At 44.1% G+C, this 22,616-nt stretch overlaps 1 protein-coding gene across 1 annotated transcript; it reads right to left on the reverse strand.

The window, feature by feature from the left end:
• Positions 1–13,936: 13,936 nt before the first annotated feature.
• Positions 13,937–20,756, reverse strand: THAP1 (THAP domain containing 1). Its single transcript, XM_048292302.1, has 3 exons — positions 20,596–20,756; positions 20,030–20,225; positions 13,937–15,980 (listed from the first exon to the last, which is right to left on the reverse strand). The coding sequence occupies exons 1-3, from the start codon at positions 20,664–20,666 to the stop codon at positions 15,513–15,515; spliced, it is 735 nt and encodes a 244-aa protein (XP_048148259.1). The 5' UTR covers positions 20,667–20,756; the 3' UTR covers positions 13,937–15,512.
• Between the last annotated feature and the right edge of the window lie 1,860 nt (positions 20,757–22,616).

The raw sequence follows: 22,616 nt of genomic DNA on the forward strand, positions 1-22,616 counted from the left end.
CCAGGCAAAAGCACACAACTTCTTGCAGTACACAGGAAAACTCCTTTTTTTATGCTGACATCAAGAGAACAGCAGTCATTTGGCTGTAGTGGTGCAGAGAGACAACACCACAGTCTGCCCCGAAGTGGAGTGGGGACTAAACACAATTATTCTGCCTGATGCAATTTTTCTGCAACAAGGTTACCCCTTTAAAATGTTCTCTGCAGACTAGCCCATGCTTTCCATCATGTTTGTGGTCCTGTACAGGACTCAGCACCCTCAGATGTCATCCATTATTTTGCTTCAAGACTGCAAGCCCCAGCCTTTGCCCATTGACACCTCTGATTGTAGTTACCACCTGAGATTGCATTCAACCATTGCTCTGTTAGACGATATGAGAGACACTTGTTTTTCACGGGGCTTTAATGTGCTGCCTTATGGTAATTGAGTTACTTTATTATCTGTCTATAGGAGTAGGCTTTTTGCTACTACATGATAGTTGCTTGGAGGGAAATATGAAGTATGGTTGCATTACCATTGCCCCCACCCACTGCCTAGACTGTGACAAGAGGTAAGGACCAGGTTTGCCTGGTCACTGGCTTCCACAGTTACCAGACAACCAAAGGAGGGTACTGGAGAAAGAAATTCTGTTTGCCTGTTGTTTTCTGTTCACAAGTCTTTATTCAGCATGCACTCCAACATTTTGGAAAGGAAGGTATGCATGAATACTCCGTTTTGTCAGACGGGCCATGAAGCATGAGGAGCATCCACCCTGAGATAGCAAATTAATTCTTGAGCAGAAGTCTGCTTGTGGCAATACTTGAGTGGCTGTTCTCTGTTGAGAAAACATCTTTGCTTTTCCACAGGTTCATGGGATTTATAACTAATATGAGGCTGCAATTCCAGGCTGCGAAGAGCCAAGTACTGTCTGGGCACAAGCAACACTGGAGCTGACCCTGACCCTCTAGGCAGCAAAACTGCCAAGAAAAGGAAAAGAGAAATCCACCTAGAGGCACAAATCCATCAGTTCGAGCCCACACGGTTAATATTAGCAGCAACTGAAAACTCGAGGTTGTGACAGACTGTCCTAAGCCATGTTACTTAAAGGCATCATGCTATCGAGCATGGAAAACACAGGCTCCAGGGAAAGGTGATGGTGCTGGCTGGCAATCAGAGGGTGGGAAACCTGGACTAAAGTGAGAAGGATGGTGAAGAGGAAGGACATAGATGGGAGATACTCAACCAGAACTGTGAGGCTTTGTTTCCAAAACCAAGCGCCAAAGTAGAGTTTGCTGCACCTCTACGTTTGTCAGCTGCAGGAAGGAGAAAAGAGAGGTGAGGCAGCACTATGGAACAAGAGACACTTTTCAGGTGGATGTGCCTTCTCCCTCCCAAACCCATCTCAGCTTCCCTGGTCCCTGAAGGTGATAGGACAGAAACCAAGGAAGGCCCACCTGGAGCACCAGGACTTGTGATAGAGCCAGGCTCCCCAGAGATCCTCAGGGAGGACTGAAGTAATCTTGTACCATTTGGCATGACAAAGGAAGCCAGCAGATGAAAACCTGCCCTTAGGGGTGAGGGAGATTTTCTGGAGCAAAAAATGGGGTGGGAAAGAGCAGAACTCCTGGAATCTCGTCTTTGCCCTGACACTTCTCAGGTCCTTCCTGATCTCAGTTCTGGCCAGCAGCAGACACCTCTCTTCACTAGCAGCTTCTCAAAACATGCATCTTCATGGGGCAAGACCAGAGTTGTTTTTAACCAGCTCACCAGCAACTTTTGCAGCACCAGCATTTCCATATGCCAGAGGGAACAGTTTGGAGCCAACCACCCACCTGTCCATATACCCTGTCTGCTCTCCTCCAGCTTCCTGTCCCCCCAAACACACTCCTTCTCCCTCTTGGTTTGTTTACAGGCCCCACCAAGCAAACCCCATTCGGTCTCTCCCTGAGTGCCGTTTTCCCCTCTAATCCATAGGATTAGGCCATAAGGGATGGCCTTCTCCTCCACACACCCTTTTCCGACGGGAGCTGCACCACATCCCACCGCCCTCATCTCACAGTCGTCACTTTCCTCCTCCCCCTTCTCCTCCTCCTTTCCCCCCTTCTCTCACTCTGAGGGGAGGTGCTTTCCCCGGGTCCGTGCCCTTTCGCTCTGCCGTGGCCGCTGTCCCAGCTCCCCGCCGTGGCAGGACGCGGGCAGCGCAGGCAGGGCCCTGCCGGCTGGAGGACTCCCAGCCCTCCGGAGAGAATGGATACGGCTGCTGTCTGGGCTACGATGTCTATCACACGCTTTGTGAGCTCTCTTTGGGAGAGCAGCGTAACGTCTAAAAACTCATGGATGAAAATTCACGCATTTGTGTTTGTGCCCGCCAAGGAACACGCAGCCACTCAGCACAGCAGGCTCAGAATGGGCTGATGGGCACCCTTGAGCAGGCTGCCTGAACTGAACACTTTCAAGTTCACCCAGGCAGTGGTTTCACCAGTGGTCAGGCTCTGCGAGTACAGGGACAAGGTTTTGCAGAACAAGAGTCGTTTCAGTGCTTCGTTTCCTGACGCCTTCCTACCGTGAGGAACTCTCCCTACCCTCCTTTCCATTTCTACCACATGCATGTGAATGCAAACTTGAGACAGAGCTGAGTCCTTGTGCCATCTGACAGTGCGGAGTCCACATAACTGCCTGCTTCACACTGCTCTGTAAAAACCTCCCAGTGCTTCACGGGTAGTGCAGACATGTAGGGACGCAGGTCTTTGGGAGGGGCAGAGGCTCTTCACCACTGCATGTGCATTAATATTTCTCATAGGTGGTGCATTGCCTTCTGCATTAGAATCTTCGTTTTCCTGTTTCAGTTCTGACTTTACAGTGAGGTCTCATTTAGGAGTGTCTTGAGGCGCTGTGATCACTTTCTGAGTTTTGGTGACAATATCTAGCTTAGCATATGACAGTTTTCAAACCCATTTGTTCTGAATTAATAATAGTAAAAAAGGTCCGGCTCAGCTCAGCCATTTTCTCAGCTTTTCTTTCCATTTCATCAACCTCATCTCTGCTTTCATAAATGCCCCTCACAGATCAAATTTTATCTGCAGCATCATGGACTTGCTGTTCAGATGTCAGTGCTTGGAAGATATCAGGGGTAAGCAAACAACTAGCAAGGATCAAGACTTTGCAAGATGTGAAAGCAAAATCTGTTTTAAAGACAGCTGCTTCAGGAATGACAGAGGAACTTGGTTCATGCCTAACTGGATCAGCCTCTCATTTTCAATGGTTACACCTGCTGTCTGAAAGCCTTTATCCCAACACACGCAGTGCTCTATGACAAGAGGTTCTGCTTTCTCATTCTGATCTAATAACAGGCTTTTTGTCTCCAAGGCAATCATAAAACTCAAAGGGCAATTCCTGCCATGTCCTATGGCCTTGATAAGCTGCATGACTCCTCACGCAGCTTTGTTCATTTCATCCACTTCTCTTTGGAGCTCCAGCACACAGCCAGAAAGGTGGTAGCTGATAAACTTTCTTTTTGGAGCTGCTCTATCTGACGTGGGAGGATGGGGGACTCCCTTGAGGATATCATAGCAAAATCAGATGCTTTGTCAGAAATTGAATGAGTTCTACAAATGCTGTTCCTGCATTTGAGGGCATTTGCTCTTTATGCCCTTTTCCTGAGTCAACAGAGATGGTTGTCCTGTGGGTCCACACAGTCCATACAATTCAAAAGAAGGGGGTTTTTTTAGCTTTAGAAATGCATCTTGACAGAGATCATAATTCTGTACTGTCCCAAAGATGAAAACAATCAAAACTACTAGAAATGTTTGGAAGCCAATACTCTTCTATGTCTTTCTTCATTATTTTACTGTATGCTGTTGTGGTGCGGTTGGAAGCTACTATTTTTATAGAAAATGTAACAGCACTAATTGTCTCAACCACATTCTGCCTCACAAAACTCAGGGTCCTATGAAGTGCATGCATTTAACTTCAGACCATCCCTGGCTAACAAGCAGAAACTGCTCTGGCAGCAGACCAGTCAACAGACCAGACCTCACCTCTGTCAAAGTATCATAAAGCCACCTTCTCCATGGGAAATCAGCGGTGGGAGAGTTTGCGAGAGGTTATTCATGTAATACCACCTGCTAACTCCTATCCGTCCTTCTCGAGGGCGTCACAGCAGGGCTCAAGTCAGCCCTCTGCTGTTCTGAAGACTATTTCCTGAGGGCTTCTACTGGGATGTGAGCCTTTTATCCAGAGATGCCTGCTTGCCACGCTGAGTCTTATATCGTTAGGGTTATTGCCAAATACTTTATAAAGAATAATATTTATTCCTTCTAGAGGTTTCTTAAGATTAGATGAAAATGTTTACAGGTAGGAACCAAAGACAGTATATGCTGGACCATCATTTTGAACATCAGTGACATTTTGGGCTTCTTTTTTTACTGATTCATAAACAGAGATAGTACACTTAAATGTAGACCTAGAAACCAGCTTTCACATAACTTCCAGAATCTTCTATCCATAATGACTTATTATATGAAGCATTATAGTCCTCTTGAATGTCTACCTATATGCTTAAAATGCCATGTTGTCTACCTCCAGGTATTTGCTCGTTATGTTAAAGTTTACAAAGCTGTGCTCATGATTATGTGCAAACAAAACCCAGTCAGACTTCATGCCTAAGAGTACTGAGTGTAGAAGAAATAAAGTCATGTGACATGCATGCGTCATAGCCTATATCCATAATAGAACAGTTCTGAGTAATATCAACTAATATCAAGATGAGTGTAAACATAGCCTAGTTTAGATAGTTTAGATACTTTCACAGTTTCTGAATTAACTCACAGTATGCTTTTCATATAATTTGCAAAAATTAACCTTTGGGCAACATGTAATCATAACACAAGTGATGTGAAAGTAATGTTAGGTAGTAGAATGCCCTGTAATTATTTGGTAATAATTATTTTGTAATAACTTGATATAATTTTGTAATTATTTGGTATAACCCATGGATATATCTTAAAACTGTGTAAGTTCATCAAATATTTAAAGTTATGAAACAGCAAACTGGAAGGTTTTGAGACCTAAACAGCTGTCTCTACTGGATGACACCTTTGATATTTGTCATTTGTCTTTCTTCTTACAAGCCAGAAAAGCTGAATACAAAACCAAATGTTTACATCTTCACCTCACTGGAAAGCATAATTGATATTACTTAGGAAATAAGCAAAAACTAGTTTTGCCCTTTATACCATGTCAGAATGTCCTATTTCCTGTAACTGTTTTAATGGCCTGTCTGTGCCTAGTCAGAAGAATTCAGCTGAAGGTATTTAGGTAACTTGGCCTATTAGTAAACCAATGCTGGGTTGGAGTAACTCCCTGAACTGGGAGCAGAGTCCGACAGTTTGTGTATATTAGTAGGAGGAGGAACATATGGCATAACAGCCAAAATGCTCTGCAGACTACTCCTATGGTGCAGGAATAATGGGCTGGGAAGAGGTCCAGTTCTCCAAAAGAAGGCTGATAAGTGTAGGGCCAGTCCCTGGCAAGTCAACGGATGATGGGGCAGTGTGCCAGGAGACAGCTTGCCATGGACCTGATAGAGCTTACAGAATGAATACCACCTCCACTAAACTTCACAAAGGCCCAAAAACACCTTTTAACTGCCTCAGGCCAAACTGGGCTGCTGTCATCCTTCTCCACATTATCATCCTTGTATCTCTTCACTGGGGCAGCTCTTCGCCTTCACTTTCAATGCAAATCAGCCAACAGACCTGATTTCATATGGTTTGTAATGTTTTAAGGCTGTGTAGTGGTTTGGTCCAAAATACTCATTACTGTTTATCTGCTGTGAGATAAGAATTAGGAGAAATGCAAAGCAGGCACCAAACTTGAAAGAATATAAAGAAGTTTATTAACAGACCTAAAAGAAGGAAAAAAAATTATACCACCTTCAGAACTCTCCTCCTCCCCCCACCTTCCTCCCTTCTCCCACTGACAATGTGAAAAGACAACCCTTAAGATGTTCAGTCTGTTTACCACTTCCATAATAACCTTGTTCAGTCCATTTAGAAAGAGAAGTCTCTTCTTGCTCATGCTATGAAAACATTATCACAACGAGACAGCCGCCCACTTCCAAATATTGTTCAGTCCATTTAGGAAGAGGAGTCTCTCTGCCTGCATGTGAGTCCTTTCCCCCAACTTGCGCGCTTTTCCCACAACTGCTTTCGAGGGTCCACTCTTGAAGTTTTTTGGGGTACAATTTTAAGGTTGAGCCGTTCAGAAACAAAAACAGAGGCCCTTCTCCTTCCCTGGGAGCAAAGGGTCTTCCTCATCTTCATCGTTAGGACTATCTCTGGGAGCATCTCTAGGAACTGAGGTTTTCTCCTTTCCCATTTGGAGCAAAAGTCCTCATCCGGTTCATCTCTAGGGACTGAGGTTTTCTCCTCTCCCATTTGGAGCAAAAGTCCTCATCGCTTCCATCTCTCCCTGTCCAAACTTCTCATGAAATTACAGCTGCGTCAGCATCTGCCTATCTCAGCGCAGGTGCTTTTGCTCACGAGTTGAACACTCCACCCCCCATATCTTCATGAAATTACAACGGGATACTCTGATATATCATAGCTTCACAACAGAATTTCAGCTTTAAGCATCTCCTCTCTCTCTTCCCTCAGGTTTTCAGCTCTTCACAGCAATAAAAAGGGTTAATTTCACCTTGGCCTTGCAGCTTTGCAGCTGGAATGTTGAATTTTTCTTATCGCAGTGGAGAGGGGGGAGAGCCGAGCCGCTCCGGCTGCCCACGGCAAGGCAGTGGGGGGGGTTCCATGGCTGGAACAGGTCCATGGCTTCAGGATGGCCGTGGCCCGGCCCGGCCTGGCCCAAGCAGGGCCTGGCCGGGCCCGCTGGCCCCCACACGGGGCCCGCAGCCACCTGTCCCAGCGCCGGAAACGAGAGAGAGCTTGGAGGGGGAGTTTGTCTATTCTTAAATGTGGATCACAGAGGTGATCACAACTTTAAGTGGCTTAGAGAATTGTCCATATTCAAACTGGCCAGCTGCTAGGTTCTATCAATTCCCAGAGGAAACTGTAAGCACCCCTTAGCAAGGACGTCCCTTCCGGGACTATGCTTGCTAACCTATGACAGGCTGTCAGCAAGCCCAGAGAGCTTGATGCATTAATACCAGATGCAAACAACATGATAATCAGCTAAATCAAAAGGAGCAATAAAAGAACTGCAGAGTTTAATTCACAGTTTAATTCCTCTATGGGTAATGGGGATGACTATTTGCATAGGACTGCTACCAGGCACCTTACTCAGTCAGGTAAATAACCACTTACCATTGCAGCTGGATTTTACCTTACCATGATCTGACAGCAGCACAGCAGACTGCCACACTGCAGTCCTGTTGTGGACTGTTGTTTGTGCCACACTGCACACACATGATGTCTTGTTGTGACATCATGAGCAAGCACTTAGCTGCTGAAGCTATACATGACTTCATGACTTTGTTCCAAAAGAACAATGCTGCTTAGTCTTGTCTGAGACAATGAGGCTGCCACAGTAACTCTCTTCTGCACAAAGCTGATGAGAAAATCCATGGTGGACTTCCCAATGATACAATAACATTTTCAGAAATTCAAAGAAGAAATTCTAGCTCCTTGGGACTCAGCAAAGCTTTACCCAAAATGTTCAGAGTTAGGCTTTTAACATTTCAGCACTAGCAGGTCTTTTACAGTTGATTTTTTTTTTTTGGTGGTGGGGGAGGAGGGAAGCTACATCAGTGGTGAGGACATTGCTCAGAAAACTCTCCTGTCCCCTGGGAATTGCTAAGCTCACTTTTATATCTCTTATGTATAGGAATCAAGAGGCAAGCAGAATAAAAGCAAAACTCAGCTTGAAAGCACAGAGTGAAATCCATTGAAATATTAAGCAAGCTCCTCTTTCCTCAGGCCAAACTCATCCATTAACCCGAAACAGTCTTCAGAGACAGGCTTTTCATTCCAATGCTGTTTCCAACCGCATTTTGCATTTTCATCTCTGTGGCACATTTTATAGTATGAAACAGCAAAATTTACCCATCCATAATAAAAGGTTACTGCCCCACCTTCCAAATTCAATTCCCTGTTCAATTGCTGACAAGCTCTGTAACTGAATAGGTCAGTGTCTCATTATCATGTACAAAACATAAAAAAATGTATTTAAAAACACAGATGTTTAAATTCTGAGAGTATTAGTAGAAAAAAACCCAGATGGATCTTTGTTAAGAGAGAAGAGTGATGCTGTAGAGGAGCAAGGCAAGGCACACAAGAACCAGAGAAAATTATATGCTATTCAGTATTATAAAAGATTTCTAGCAGGGAGAAAAGTCTTACTTCTATACTCATATCTCATCACAGAGATGATGGATTTACTAGGCAGCAAGACTTTGTGGTGATCCTCCTGTGAAAAACAAGCAAGGACAATGTCATCTCCTGTATGTGTAAACTTCTGATTTCTTCTGTGACTGGAGTAAAAGGTGTTGAAGCAGGCTGGGCGTTTATTTAGTGTAGGAATCCAGGCAGCATTGGGAACAACACAAGAAAGCACCATTTGCAGATATTTATTTAATTTAATTACATCTTATCACTGAAGTCATATACATGTCAATTACCTGGTGGCTATTATTTGAAGCAAAAAATCTAAGTTCTAGCAACCTTAGCAGACAGACCAAGAGGTAAACATCAGTATTGATGGAAGGATGGTGATCACCATAGTGATACTATTAGGTTAAGTAATGTTATTATAAGATTGCTTGTTCATTTAAGATTTATTACATACGTATTTCGATTTTTTTCCAGTTATATGAAAATTTGCCATGAGGATATCTTGAGTTTGTCAGCTGATGACAGTATCAAAGAAAGGCAATTCCACTGATGCTATAATTGTGGTTTGTGGGTGTCTATATTTTAAACAGATGATTTCCAAACAAGCAGAGTTCTTTAAGCTGAAACAGCTACATGCACATTCACTTGGGGGAATAGATGTTTCCTATTATACACAACCAAGAGATTTCCATGCTGTAGTATCTGTACTAGAGAACCTGCCCAGTTCCTCACCATGCTGAACACATAAATAAACTCTGAGCAATTGCAGTCCCTTGTCATGCAAAAAGAAAAAAGAACACTAGTAAAAATATTTTCCTGTCTGAACTCAGAAAGAAAGAAATTAAGATAATAACTGAAAGTATATACATACAACAGAATTTGAGGCCATTGTTATACAAATTCTTTTTCAGTCCCTCAACATAACACCACAAATATTCTTCTGACAGCAACTCCTAGAATTCCTCAGATTAAAACCACCACCACAAAATCATTCAATATAACACTGTATCAGCTCAGGACACCTATGGGACAAACCTGCATGATAAAGCTTAAAATAATTAGAAATTGAAACATTTATCAGTAAGGCCATCATCTACGGCCTGAATTCACATGACTTCCTGTGGGAGCTGTAAGACTCCACCTTGGTGGCTCACAACAAGCTTGGGAATAACTCTCCCTTTAGATTTTCTTTACATGAGGACGCTATTCTGCTGGACCTGACAACATCAGCATCAGTGAAGTGATTAATGAAGAGTCTGATCCTGTCAATACAAAATAAAGAAGAAGAAGAAAAAAGAAAACACACAAAAAGGGCAAGAAATTTGGACTGAGCTGTAAAAGTAGACATCCAAAGCTTCCTTCTCTCAGACCAAGCACCTGTGGTTATTATCACAAACCTTTAAGTACAGGTGGAAGTCTTGGGATTTCTTAAACTGAGAAAAAATCCCTTCCTGTTAATATAAAAAAAAATATCATCCCTTCCTTCTTGAGCCACAGGTACAAGCTGTAAAGCACCTGAAGACAAAAAAGTTCACTTTTTCTGCAAAAGACTTGTGAGATTCCTGAAAAGTATGAGAATGGGTGACTGACCCCTGCAATGGAGGAAGGCCCAGAGGAGATGGGCAAGAATGATATGCTGAAGGAAGAATGTAAGGAAAAACAACGAATTGTCATAAAGATGAAATTATCTCAGCGCAAGAGGGGCTGGATAGAAAACTTTGCTTTAGGAATACAGCTGCATCATGCAGTCCTAAGATCAAATAAACAGCCTTCCCTGAAACAATTAGTCAAGAGTAATGTTTTCCTAAGCTAACCAGGCCAGCGTGGGAGGGTAGTCTGTATGTGACTGAGCCCAATATAAAGTATAGAAACTACACAACTCAAAAAATCAGCTTAGAAGGCAGTAACTGGCTTGAGCTGGTGTAACATGCATATTTCTTCCCAGTAACTGTGAGGACACAGTGTCATGACAGCAAGCATTTAGAGACCAGTAATAGGAATTTGCACAGTGTATCTGAATTGTGATTCCACTGCATATTGCAGCTGCTATATTGTGATTGTGCTGCAATTCCAGTATATTGCTGTAACATTCTGCTGAATCGAAGTCCTGGATACATCTGTGAGAACTTGGTTAGAGAGTACTGGACTATGGATGCAGGCTACTAAATAAGCCCAACACAAAAGACGACACCATTACTGGAAGCAAGACCTCTTCCTTTTTCTGGATTACCTGTTCCAGGTCATTGAATTGAAGAGCTCTCAGTAGAAAGTCACACATCTTTCATAGCCTCAAATACTGAAGCATTGGTTCTTCTACAGATGGCTGGTACAGCCTCAGACTCTCCATATTTAATGGTCACATCCAATGAAACCTGAAAGGAAATGAAAAGCCTGCCTGATTTGCTCAAGACCTCCATGAACTTCAAAAAAACAGTCAAACCAAACAAACACTCTACTGACTGGTCTGATAGTGTTTTCCATACTCATCCCTAACTAAAAGACCACTGGAACCAATTAAGAGACAGAGGACAATCACTTTTCAGAAGTTCCTAGAACGTGTGAGCCCAGGCCCTACAATCTATTTGCCCTGTACGATAGGAGGAGGCACCTACAGGAGGATCAATGGCTCATTTTGCACAACGAAAAGCCTGACGCTCAATGCAAAATGAACTCACACTGGCACGACTGTGGACAGACTTAATTAATAATTTAGTTATGACAATGTAATGTAACTATTCTCAAGAGAGGTACTTGAACCTTTCCTTCTCAATAACTGATTTAAATGTTTTCTTTAACTTAGGAATATTTAAGACGACTTGTTTCGAGTTAGTCATAGCAGATTAAACAGCAACTTCGCAACACATTTGTTTGCCCATTTTTAAACTCTTTCAGCCTATATGACACTGTAAGGCCTGCCTAATTTTGTGCAATAAAATGCTGCAGTTCTATCAAAGATCTCTATGTAAAGATATAATTTCCATTGAAAGCATTGAACAAGTGCAAAGGGAAATCTCTAAGAGCAATTACTGTCATATTTTTGAGTCAGGTATCCTGTTTTTCTGTTTCTCATTTATAAACAAATCATTATCATGGCAGAGTATGGTAAATAAACTGCTGTGCTTAAAACAGCAGGAGTTACATACCTGAACTTGCAGTCATCAACATGCCTCAGCAGATTGTGTTTTGGTTGTTAAAATTAGACTATAGCTCACCCCCTTCCACCCTGCCAAAGCCACCTGATGAAGGTGTAAGCTGTCAGGAAACAAATAAACCTATGGACTAAAACCTAAAACAGATCTCAGGAAATAAAGAAAGGAAAAGGGCAACTAGGAATAACTGCCTGGGTCCAGAAAAGCAAGTAGCAGGAGAAGTCCTTAGGAATGTAGTCAGGAACTGTTGAGGTTTTAGTTTTACCCAAGTAACTCTTTTCCTCCCCTGTTTCCTTCATTCAGAGTGGGACTTGCTTTGCACTTTCTTCAGCTGCAAGAGAACTTCTTCATGAGTCACACAGGACACCAAAGCCCTAATTCCTAAGACAGCTGAAGGAAAATAGAATGTCAGCAAGACAGAAGATTTCTTGGACATTTTGATTTCCTTAATTTGCTGCCACAGTTTTTAATACCATGCCAGTGACAATGTAGACAAGGTGGTAACTGGAAATGCAGGAGTAAACAGAGCAGTGACAAAGAACTCCCTCAGTATGACAAGAAGTAATTCAAGTATTTAGCTATTCAATTTTTTTCCCATAAAACATACTTCTGAGTTTGAAAAGTCCCAGTTAGACAGGGAAATCTAATACTTTGCCGAGGTGTAAGAAGAAAAAAAGCAAACACTACACATAATTCAGATACCCTGCTGCAGCAAAAGGAGAATTGGGGAAACAGGGAGAAGTAAGCAAAACTTTTTAGAAGTGGCTCCAATTCCTATCTGTTGAAGCATCTGCCCATTTCAAAATAAGTCTGTCTATAATTCAAGGATGGGACATTTTTTGCCAATTTTGCTATTTTCTAACTTGCTTGAATTACTCAGTTTATAAAACAGGCTTCAGTGAAACGTATTTAAACAAATGCCAGCTACTGCACACACACTTGAACAACCACATGCCATTCTACAATTCCAACCTCTGCTTTTTAATTCCCAATCACATCTTTTCAGAGACATTTATGAAATTGGTGCTAGTGCAGGTACCATTTGTGGCCAATGCAAACAGTAATTGTTGCAGACCTCTTTAACAGATGATTGCGTGGATGTAACAAATCCCATAAGAGGAAATTTTAACACATGCTTGGGGAACATATTGTGCTTATTAGCTAGAATTCTTTTCCTAGCCTTGCCAGTAGCAGAGAGCCTTCATCTTCTCTTTCTATACTGCTACCAAACAAGAGAGATTGTGAAAGAGTGGGTAGGGTGCAGTGCAGAAAAGTCAATTGCTAAAAGAAAATCAGTTGTTTCTGTGCCAGTCTTTTTTCCCCACTTCAGAGCTCTGTAGTACCGAGCACCCTCATGGGTCTAATAAATTCCACACCTAGCCCTGACATGACTACATCAGGAGTTAACACGACTTTTTTTTAAAGGAAAAAAAAATAGCTGCTGAAGAAGAAATTCAAGCCTGTTGTCAGAATAGGCTGCACCTCTTCTTAGAAAAATCCTCTGGTAAGAAGAAAGCATGACCATTGGGCAGCAGTCCCCTCCTCAGCATGTTACTTCCAAAACAGTCCAGACAAGGAATAATCAACCCCCTCAACAGAAGAAACATTTATTTGAGTCAGCTGTTAAATCAACTTCACCAACGCAAATAGCTTAAAGAAAAAAGAACTCCACGCACCAGCTGTCTATCAGTGTACCTTAAATCTACCTTGCAGACTTAGTTTTGTTGGGCCGCCTTCCTGAAGGGTTATGAAGCTAAAACACCCAAAGGAAAGGCCCAACAAGCACAGCAGCCAAAGCATAAGGTGGGGGGAAACAGGGAACCTTGGCCAAGGTGGAAGGAAACGGTGCTGAACATCAAGAGTAGGATTCAGAAGCAGCTGACATAACGCTCATTGCACCCAGAGGAAAGGATTTACTTCTCCTCATGCCCTGCTTTTGGCCGTGTCTTTAACTTGTATCAGGCGCGGTACTATTGGCCTCCACTGCCTCTCCACTATGAGCCAAACCTGCTGCTTTAGTGAGCTGAAGTGCCCCACAGAAGGGTGCAACCAGCACCAGAACTGGAGGACATAAGAAGGGTGGCAGCAGGAGTACGAGTACACAACCAAGTGGGGGCGGCAGACGCAGGTGGCAAGGGGTGTGGTACTGCAGCAATCCACTGTGCCTCAGGAAGTCACACTTGAAATTCCTGAAGAGTAAGAGAGGGTATTCTGCAGAGAAAACAGACACAATCTGCTATCTGGTCACACATGCCAACAGCATAGCAACAGTTTTTTAAACGTCTTTTCCTTGTCACTTTTGAATTTTACCAATTTTAAACACAAAGTGTAACAGCAACAAGACTTGGGAACCCAACATCTAAACAAGGAAACTAGTAGAAAATAAAAATGCAGAATGTCAAGACAATTTTGGCAAAATCCTGGGAAAAGAGAAGAGAGGGCAATTAAAAATCTAACACACCATTTGCTTTTCAAATTTTTAATTAGGTATAATAAATGTACACAAAAGGAAGCATCAGCATTTTTGTTCATTTTAAGTGTATGATACGGTAGGGAAAATAGACACATGGCATGAGTGAGGTCAGAAGTATCAAGACTGGTTTGAAACATTTCAAAATGTCATGCTAACGGGATATTAAGGGAAGCTTTTAAAGCCATCATGAACAAGGCTTGTTTAACATCAGAGCTAGAACCCACATTGCATAAAAGTTTGACACAGACTTCAATTTTCTTCATGTCTTGTATACCCAGGAATTTCAGCTGTGAAGCCTAAATTAGGGTTAGCCATTTTCTCTCATTTTGAATGAGTTCATTGACGAAATAAATTATTAGACGGTAAGTGCAAACTGCTGCACTGCTTTGTCATGCTTAATCTATTACTAGAAAGAGTCTTAATAAGGCTGAGTAAGAGGCAGCAGCATTTGAGATATTATAAACCAGTCTAGCACCAAGCAACTCCAAAGTCTAGTTCCCTATTTGCCCTTTGGTGGATGCCCTTTGGGGAGTGAAAAAAGGAAAGAAATAAAACCACTGCATACTGCAAAGCCATAAACATCTGATTCCCTGGATAAAGAAAAAACTTACTTCATTTCCTGAAGCTACACATGGTCGACATGTGTTATTGACACATGAAATTATGCAAAATAATTTCAAAACCAAGGACGACACTTGACCAGTTACAGTGTTTATGAGTAGATGACCCTACAACACACTGAACTGTGTATTACCAGTATACTTTTGCAAGCAGTCACTGTAAACAGTACATTGTCTTATTGACCCTGCCAACAGTGCAGTAACATACGCGTTCAGTTCAGCCCTGCACTTCAGGACTATTTTTAAGTGCCCTCAAAACAAAAGACGCTTCTACGGCTCTCGTTAGCTATGCTAATGAATTCTTCTCATCACCCTCAAAACACACATGTGGCAAACAGTTACTCCAAAAGAAGAGGTTCATTTACATACCTCACCCAAAGGGATCCAGGAATTAGACTTTTTGCAGTGCTTCAAATGCATAGCAAACTGAAGTTGGAAGTTTTCCCAGACTGAAATGTGCATCTTATCTATCTTTCTGCAGCACTTGCAGATGTTAGCTGACCTAATTCTGTTCTTTCTAAAATCAGTGAAAACTACTTACTGGGGATTACCAAAGTCAACATTAGAAGTCTTGACAAAGCACTAGGTGTACAACCACCCAAATTTCACTCTCAGCCAGATTCAGTTCCCATCCCCTGTAAGTATAAGACAGACATCATTAAAAAAAAAGTAAATTTCTTTGTGTCTTCAATCTTGCATCTTTTCCTTCTGGAAGCAATTCAGATTTTGTAAATTAATTGCATATTCTAATTCTGAGATGCTTGCATCTTCAATATATTAAAAGTGTATCAAACTGAAATGACAATGAAGAAAAAATATCTTATTTGTATGACTGCTTAATTACTGTTATAGAATTCTAGAGAGTCTTACATACAGAATTAGAAAGAATTTAGTTTTTAAACTAAATTTCTTGGCCTACCAAAGTGAAAACAGATGTTCTTGACTTCTAGGCAGGTACTTCTACGATTTCAAAATAGTCATTAGGCAGAATCACATAGCCTTTTCCTGCCAATATGTCTTTTTCTTTCTGAAACTGAACAATTTCTCTCAGTTTTTCAATCTGTCTTTCCTGACGCCGGCATCGCTGTTGCGCTGTCTTGAGCTTCTTCCGCAGTTTTTCAACTTGTTCCTCCAGCTGTTGAATTCTTTTTCGCTGATGAACTGTATCCTCTACGGTATAGTTATGATCACAAAAAACAGCAAGATTGCTGGGGGTCTGGAGAGGGGGCATCAATAATCCAATACTTGGATCTACAAATCTGGCATCTATTTGAGACAAGTGAAAAGAAGGAGTTGATGGAGATGGTGCCAGTACTGGAACTGCTGCTGGTGGTGGTGGTGGCGGAGGCGGTGGTGGCAGTGGCAGTGGAGGAGGTGGCAGTGGATCTTCTGGCTGCTCTGCAAATTCCTCAGACTAGAAAGAACAAGACAAAAATGTACATTTAATGCTTAACATTGTTTACAACTCAACTCCCGTATAATAACCCCAGAACAAACTGAATAACCAGGTTTTAAATTAATAAAATAAATTTCAAAGCCAAGATTTCAAAAACTGGCAAACATTTCCGGGCCTGCTTTGTCTGGCTTCTCAACTGGACATATTTTAAAGCAGCTTCATTTTAAGGTCTCTTTGAAACTCAAGCCCTTAATGTCTAAACACTTCTTTTGATGAGCAGATTTTTGAAATCTATATCCACAATTACCTAAGAAGCAAGAACACAGGCTGCAATTCCATAAAACAGAGTTCAGATGACCTAGTAACTCATCACTGCCATCCCCATTCCCCTTTGGCCCTCCTTCTTTCTGCTGTGTCACATCACTATGTAATTGAGCCTATCAGCTAACTTAATCAAAAACACATCAGAAGCAGACAATCTTCTGCTGAGGTAGAATAAGGGTCAACTACTGAGCAGGCTGACAGGCTGGCAGCGCGGAGAGATAGACACAGCAACACCAGTCTTCTCAATAACTGGAAGGGACTCTGTCACTGGCTCTGGGCTGCAGCATAAGGGCTTGGTTGCAAGAGACATCACGAACCAAAATAAACAGCTCTTCAACAGCAAAGCTGCCCTCTCATCTTTGGTATTTACTCTTTGCTCAAACATAGTTGCTAAAATGACGGAAAGCTATTCAATCTCCCACTATCACTGCATATATTTTCTGTCCATTACTAAATGTCAAAGCAATGCAACACAAAGTATGACCTACACCTGCCCTGATATGTGGAAGAAGTGAGAATCATGGATTCATAGAATGGTTTGGGTTGGAACGGACCCTAAAGATCATCCCATGTCAACACCCCTCTGTCATGGGCAGGGACACCTTTCACTAGACCAGGATGCTCAGAGCCCCATCCAACCTGACCTTGAACACTTCTGGGGATGGAGCATTCACAGTTTCTCTGGGCAACCTGTTCCAGTGCCTCACCACCCTCACAGTAGAGAATTTTTACCTAATATCTGATTTGAACCTGCCCTCTTGCAGTTTAAGGCCATTCTCCCTTGGCCTGTCACTATCTGCCCTTGTAAAAAAGTCCCTTTCCAGCCTTCTTGTAGGCCCTTTTTAGGTACTGGAAATTTGTTATGAGGTTTCCACACCTTCTCTTCCCCAGGCTGAACATCTCCAATTTTTTCAGCCTGTGTCTCTAAGAGGGGTGCTCCATCCTCTGATCATCTTCCTGGCCTTCTCTGGACTCACTCCAACAGGTCCCTGTCCTTCCTGTGCTGGGACCCCAGAGCTGGATGCAGTGTTCCAGGTGGGGTCTCACCAGAGCAGAGCAGAGGGGCAGAATCCCCTCCCTCCCCTGCTGCCCACGCTGCTTTGGATGCGGCCCAGGACTGGCCTTGTGGGCTGTGAGCTCACACTGCCAGGTTATGTTAAGAAACAGGACTGCATAGCTGGCAGATGGAATGGACAGGGGAGAAGCACAGTTCTGCCTTTTGGCAGCAGCAAAATATCAGTTGGCTCAACTCCACTGCAGGGTTTCTTTTGCAGATAAAACTGCATGTTTTATCACATTGCTCTTAATAGGTCCACTTGTACAGTTCAGGACAACACAGATCGCAAACCACTTGAGTATAGGCCAGAGCATAGAATCAGATTCTTTCTTCGCCAAAGGAATCCAGTATAATTCAGAAATGCTTCTGTGCACACGTTGATTGAAAAAGCACTGTTGAAAAAAAGAGCTTGCAAATTGCCTGTTAAAAGGAAAGCTTAAAACATTCTCAGTAAAAGAGGCACTGAAACAATTTTCTACCTACCCACCAGTTGCCAACACTATTAGTATGAAGAAAAGCATAAGGACTGGGAAAATGTTGATTTGAAGAACAGCCAACAGTCCTCACCATCAGAACATCAAGCTCATCAGATCTGAAGGTCATATCATTAAGTTCCTTGGCTTAACATGCAAACAAGATAGTATTAGATGTTTGGGTGTCTAACTGTCCCTCATACAAACTACAACTTGGCAGACAATAACTGAAAAGGCAGTTTAGTGATTAGTATTGAAGGCAAATGGTGATTGGCATTAAAGGGAAATTTAATATGCACTCAAAAGTAACTGATCACATGAAAATACAAAACCAGCCAACTATCAGTCTTATTTCTCAGTTATAAAAAACTGCTGCTGTTAGCCTATTCACATATGAATATCCTAAAGAACTTGACCCTTTCAGCTGTCACTATCAAATTTTTCTACAAAAAAATAAACCCTACAAGGCAAAGATAAAGCCAGCAAAAAGAAACTCATTCTTGCTGGAAACAAAAGCAAAAATCAGATCACTGCTGGACTGCTGAATACACAGAGACTATTTGAAGCTACAGAGCATACGCTACCTCTATATACAAATTACTATTGTCACAACGTATCACAGAGAACAGATCTTTGGTATCACTGTGACATCACCAGTGACTTCTAATTACTTCTTCCAGGCAATAAATACTTCTCCTAACACATAAGTAAAGAAAAATATACCAAATTACATTGTGCAAAAGAAAAAAATAATTTTCAAAATTTTTCAAAATACAAAATTCACTGTATTTCAAAATCAGTGTGGATTCAACTTCAAAACAACCACTACTATTCTTTGTTATTACATTGTTACCTGAAGATATGTGGCAGCTTATTCAAAAGTGCCACGAGACAAAGAAGAATAGAACTAAATCCTTCAGAATTAAAAGGCACTCACTCTTCTGTGTTTTTGTAGATCCAGGTATGACAGTGAAATTGGGAACGTGGCTCACTACTAATCCTGCTGCACCAACAGTACTTTTGCAGACTACCCTATACACCCATTCAGCCTTCAGACTGTAAAAAAATTTGCAAGTATTTTACACACAATGAAGAAAATGTGTATTAGACAGATAAGCAAGGAAGTGTAATCAAACAAAAAACACAGCCATATTTCCCTGTAAATTGTCCATCTCCTTATTTTTACATTGTTTATATTCTCTTATCTGTTACTAGCCACTTTTCATTTTTCAAATGCATTGCCTTTTTATTTCTGCAGCAATCCAATATTGTATATAAATAGAAAAATTGAACAAGAAAAATCTGAATTTTCCTCTGTGAACTTCATCCCATTTCAATCTTTTGCTCCCTAGACCTATTGTATCTATCACTGTCTCCTTTACCACTTTCTCTATGAGACAGCGATGAGAGAGCAGGTATTTTATATCCTTTAAAGGAGTTAAAAATCAACCTTTTCCATTCTTGTCTTGAAGTTATTACATCAAGGAGGAAGAACTTGCAAGTGAGTTGCATCTCACAGTAAATTGCTCTAGTGGCACAGCGAAGGAAAGAATACCTCACACAGAAAACTCTACCATCAGAAGTCAGGGACCAGTCTGGCTTTTGAACACAAGGTCAAGGCAAGACAGAGGTGGTCTCAGGACAGACAGACAGCAGGTGCAGGTAAGGTTCTGCCGCTCACTTGTAACTTTGCAAAGCCAGAGGGCCTCCTCTTAAGAGGACAGTGAAGTTTCAGTTAACATCCACCATCTCTTCAAGGCTAGCAGTAGCCATCAGCCATGGGAAGAGAATAATGCCATTTGCAAGCATTAATGAAGGCTCTCTCAGACTCCAAATATGCAGGAAATGCTGTAGAACAGCTCAACTACAGGGCAGTATCTTCTTACTTTGCTGCCATTCCATTTAATTCAGCACATAGATGCTGAATTAAAGGGACACATGAGCAGGTCAGAGCCAGAGTCTGCCTGTACAACACTGTCCAAAGTCTCAGACAGCCTCACAGAAAACAAGAAAAGCTGTTAGAGCTGTTTCAGTCACCACAGCCTTCCTAGTGACCCCACGTACACACCCTCAGCACCCTGCCAGCCTTCATCCTTCCCAGACTGTATCCGTCCCAGACTGCACCCTCTCCCTGCTCGCTGCCCTGCCACGCTGCAACCAGTGACACGCACAACGCGTTGCGGCACCTGCAGCCATGGGTGCTTTCGGTTTACCTTTTCACCGGGTTCAGTGTAACAAAATATTGTGGGCACAGCATTCTCTTTTAGGAGCTTGTTATTGCACTCCCTCTTAAAGCAATCGGGGGTAAAGTGTTCTGAGCAAATGCTGCTGTACTTGGTCGGCTTGAAGTTTTTCCTCTTAACAGCAGCTTCCCACTTCTTGCAAAGATCGGGTCTTGTAAGAGGAAACCTGCAAGTAAGAGGTACTTTCAGCTTTTCTGGAAAGCGTTATAACCCGGGGGCTCATGGCCAGAGGCAAACCCCTCCTGCCCCCCAGCAGGGGGTGGTCTCAGCCCGCTCTCGCTCTGAAACAGGCAGCTCAGAGGATCCCGTCCCCTGGCTTTCCCCAGGAAGCCGCCGAGAGGGGCGGGCGAGGCCACGAACAGACACATCCATCCATCCATCCATCCATCCATCCATCCGTCCGTCCGTCCATCCGTCGACACTCGCCCGCCCGCCCGCGCGCACTACCCCTCGGCTCCCCGCGAACCTCGCGCGCGCGGCCCCGCGCTGGCCCCGCCCCCGGGCGCGACCCCGCCCCGGCGCCCGCGCGCGCTCACTTGTGGAAGGAGATGGGCTTCTCTTTGTCGTATCGGTTCCGGCAGCGGTAGGCGGAACAGGACTGCACCATCCCGCCCAGCCCCGCGGCCGCCGCGGCGCGGCCTCCGTGGGGACGGGCGAGCCGGCGGGGCGCCGCGAACTCACCGCCGGGCACCCATGCTTCCCCCGCCTCCCGCGGCCCCCCCGCACGCCCGTGACCCTCCGGAGAGGGACGGGAACGGGACGCGCGGCCTCTCCCAACTCCAAGATGGCGGCGCCAGCTTCAACGGAAACTCTCGCGGTAGTGGCGCGCACCGCGCTCCGCCCACTGGGCGCGTCGGCGCGCGGGGTGGAGGCGGAGCTTTGTTTGGCGGGCCCTCCAATCCAGCCGCCTCCTTTCCCTCGCTCCGCCCCCTTCTCGGGGCCCTGCTCCGCCCGCACCCCCGCACCCACAGCCGGGCCGCACCGCCCACACCCCCCCGCGCCCACAGCCGGGCAGTGACCCCCACACCCCCTGCGCCCACAGCCGGGCAGCGCCGCCCACACCCCCCATCATGCGCAGCTGGGCAGCGCTGTCCACCCCCTCCCGCATCCACAACAGGGCAGTGCCTCTCACCCCCGTATCCACAGCTGGGCAGCGCCTCCCGCCCCGCATCCACAGCTGGGCAGCGCCTCCCGCCCCGCTGGGCACAATCCCGGGACCGAGGGCTGTGCTACGGTCGTTCCTGCAAGGAGAGGGACCCTTCAGGGACTACTCCGGCCGCGCCATGCCCGAAGTCCTGGCTAGGGATGATCGCCCCATCTGGCAGGCAGGGCTGCGGTCGGGCGGGTGTGCACAACGCGGCTGTCACAGGGACAGGAAGAAGTTGGTTCTGTGAGCCCGGCGGGAGGTTCTGGCTCTCTTCGGGAAGAAAGAAAAAGGAAAAAAAAAAAGGGGGCGGGGGAAAGGCAAAAGAAAACAACGCAAAGATCACATTGCCGTAACACACAGGTGAATGCAGGATGTGTAAAACAACTCTGTGTCACTCGCCTAAATGTAGGTTGCAGGTGCATCAGCAAACAGTAAATAGATCTCTCAATAAATCTATCTGTTGTACAAATAAGTTTATTTTGAGCAGTTTCAACATATTACCATTCTTGTAGGCTCACTTTTGAACTCTGCATTAGATCAGCAAGTAAAACCATCCTACAGGAGTGACAGTTTTTGTATAGGAATGACGAAGGAACCTACCTTTAGGTGAGTGATGAGAAAAAGCTGCGGAGGTTCACTTGGGTCCGGGGACATGGTCAGCAAGTGTAACATTATATCTAGAGATTCCCTGACCATGTCCCCGGACAGAAGTGAACCTCTGCAGCTTTTTCTCTGACCCCACACAGACCATTATTTTCTCCTCAGTCTACACTTGCTTTGTGAGGGAAAGAAAAGGTGTATTGGCTTTAGCTTGGAGTCTGTGGCTTCTCTGCCTAGGCAGCCCTCTTTGCCCAGCTGATGGAACGTACCAGTCACTACCATTTGCTTGCCCAGGAATATGACAGAAGAGCCTGTATAGCAGCTTCAGCAGTACTTCCACAAAACCACTCGCATGAGTTGTTTTCAGTACTCAGTGTTGGCTGAGCACTGCTAACTCTGCCCCCTCTCCTGCTAGGTCAGCCAAGAGACAAGGAAACCAAAATAAGCTCTTTCTAACACTACCTTCCTCACCAAGAAAAATATGGTTACTCCTCCCCCATCCATGTGAACGCCTCTGTCCCTGGCCTTTGCCTGATGGCTTTCCTCTCCCTCGAGTCCTGCTGCTGCCAGTTTTCTGGGCAGCAGTTCTGCCACAGCCTCAGGGACCAGAAGAGCTGGGCCGTCTTACAGCAATATGAGCTGGGAGTGGCCAGAGCCAAAGCCCAGGCTCACCAGCCTAGCCAGAGTCCTGCAGCACAAGAGCAGAGCAGACGTTAATGGTTGGACCCACTGACACACCCACACAAGGTGAGGTGATGAACCAAGTACAAGGTCCACCCAGGTAATTCAGGCAGGAGCAGCAGGAGATTG

This window comes from Corvus hawaiiensis, chromosome Z, assembly GCF_020740725.1.
Source record: "Corvus hawaiiensis isolate bCorHaw1 chromosome Z, bCorHaw1.pri.cur, whole genome shotgun sequence".
NCBI classification, from domain to species: Eukaryota; Metazoa; Chordata; class Aves; order Passeriformes; family Corvidae; genus Corvus; species Corvus hawaiiensis.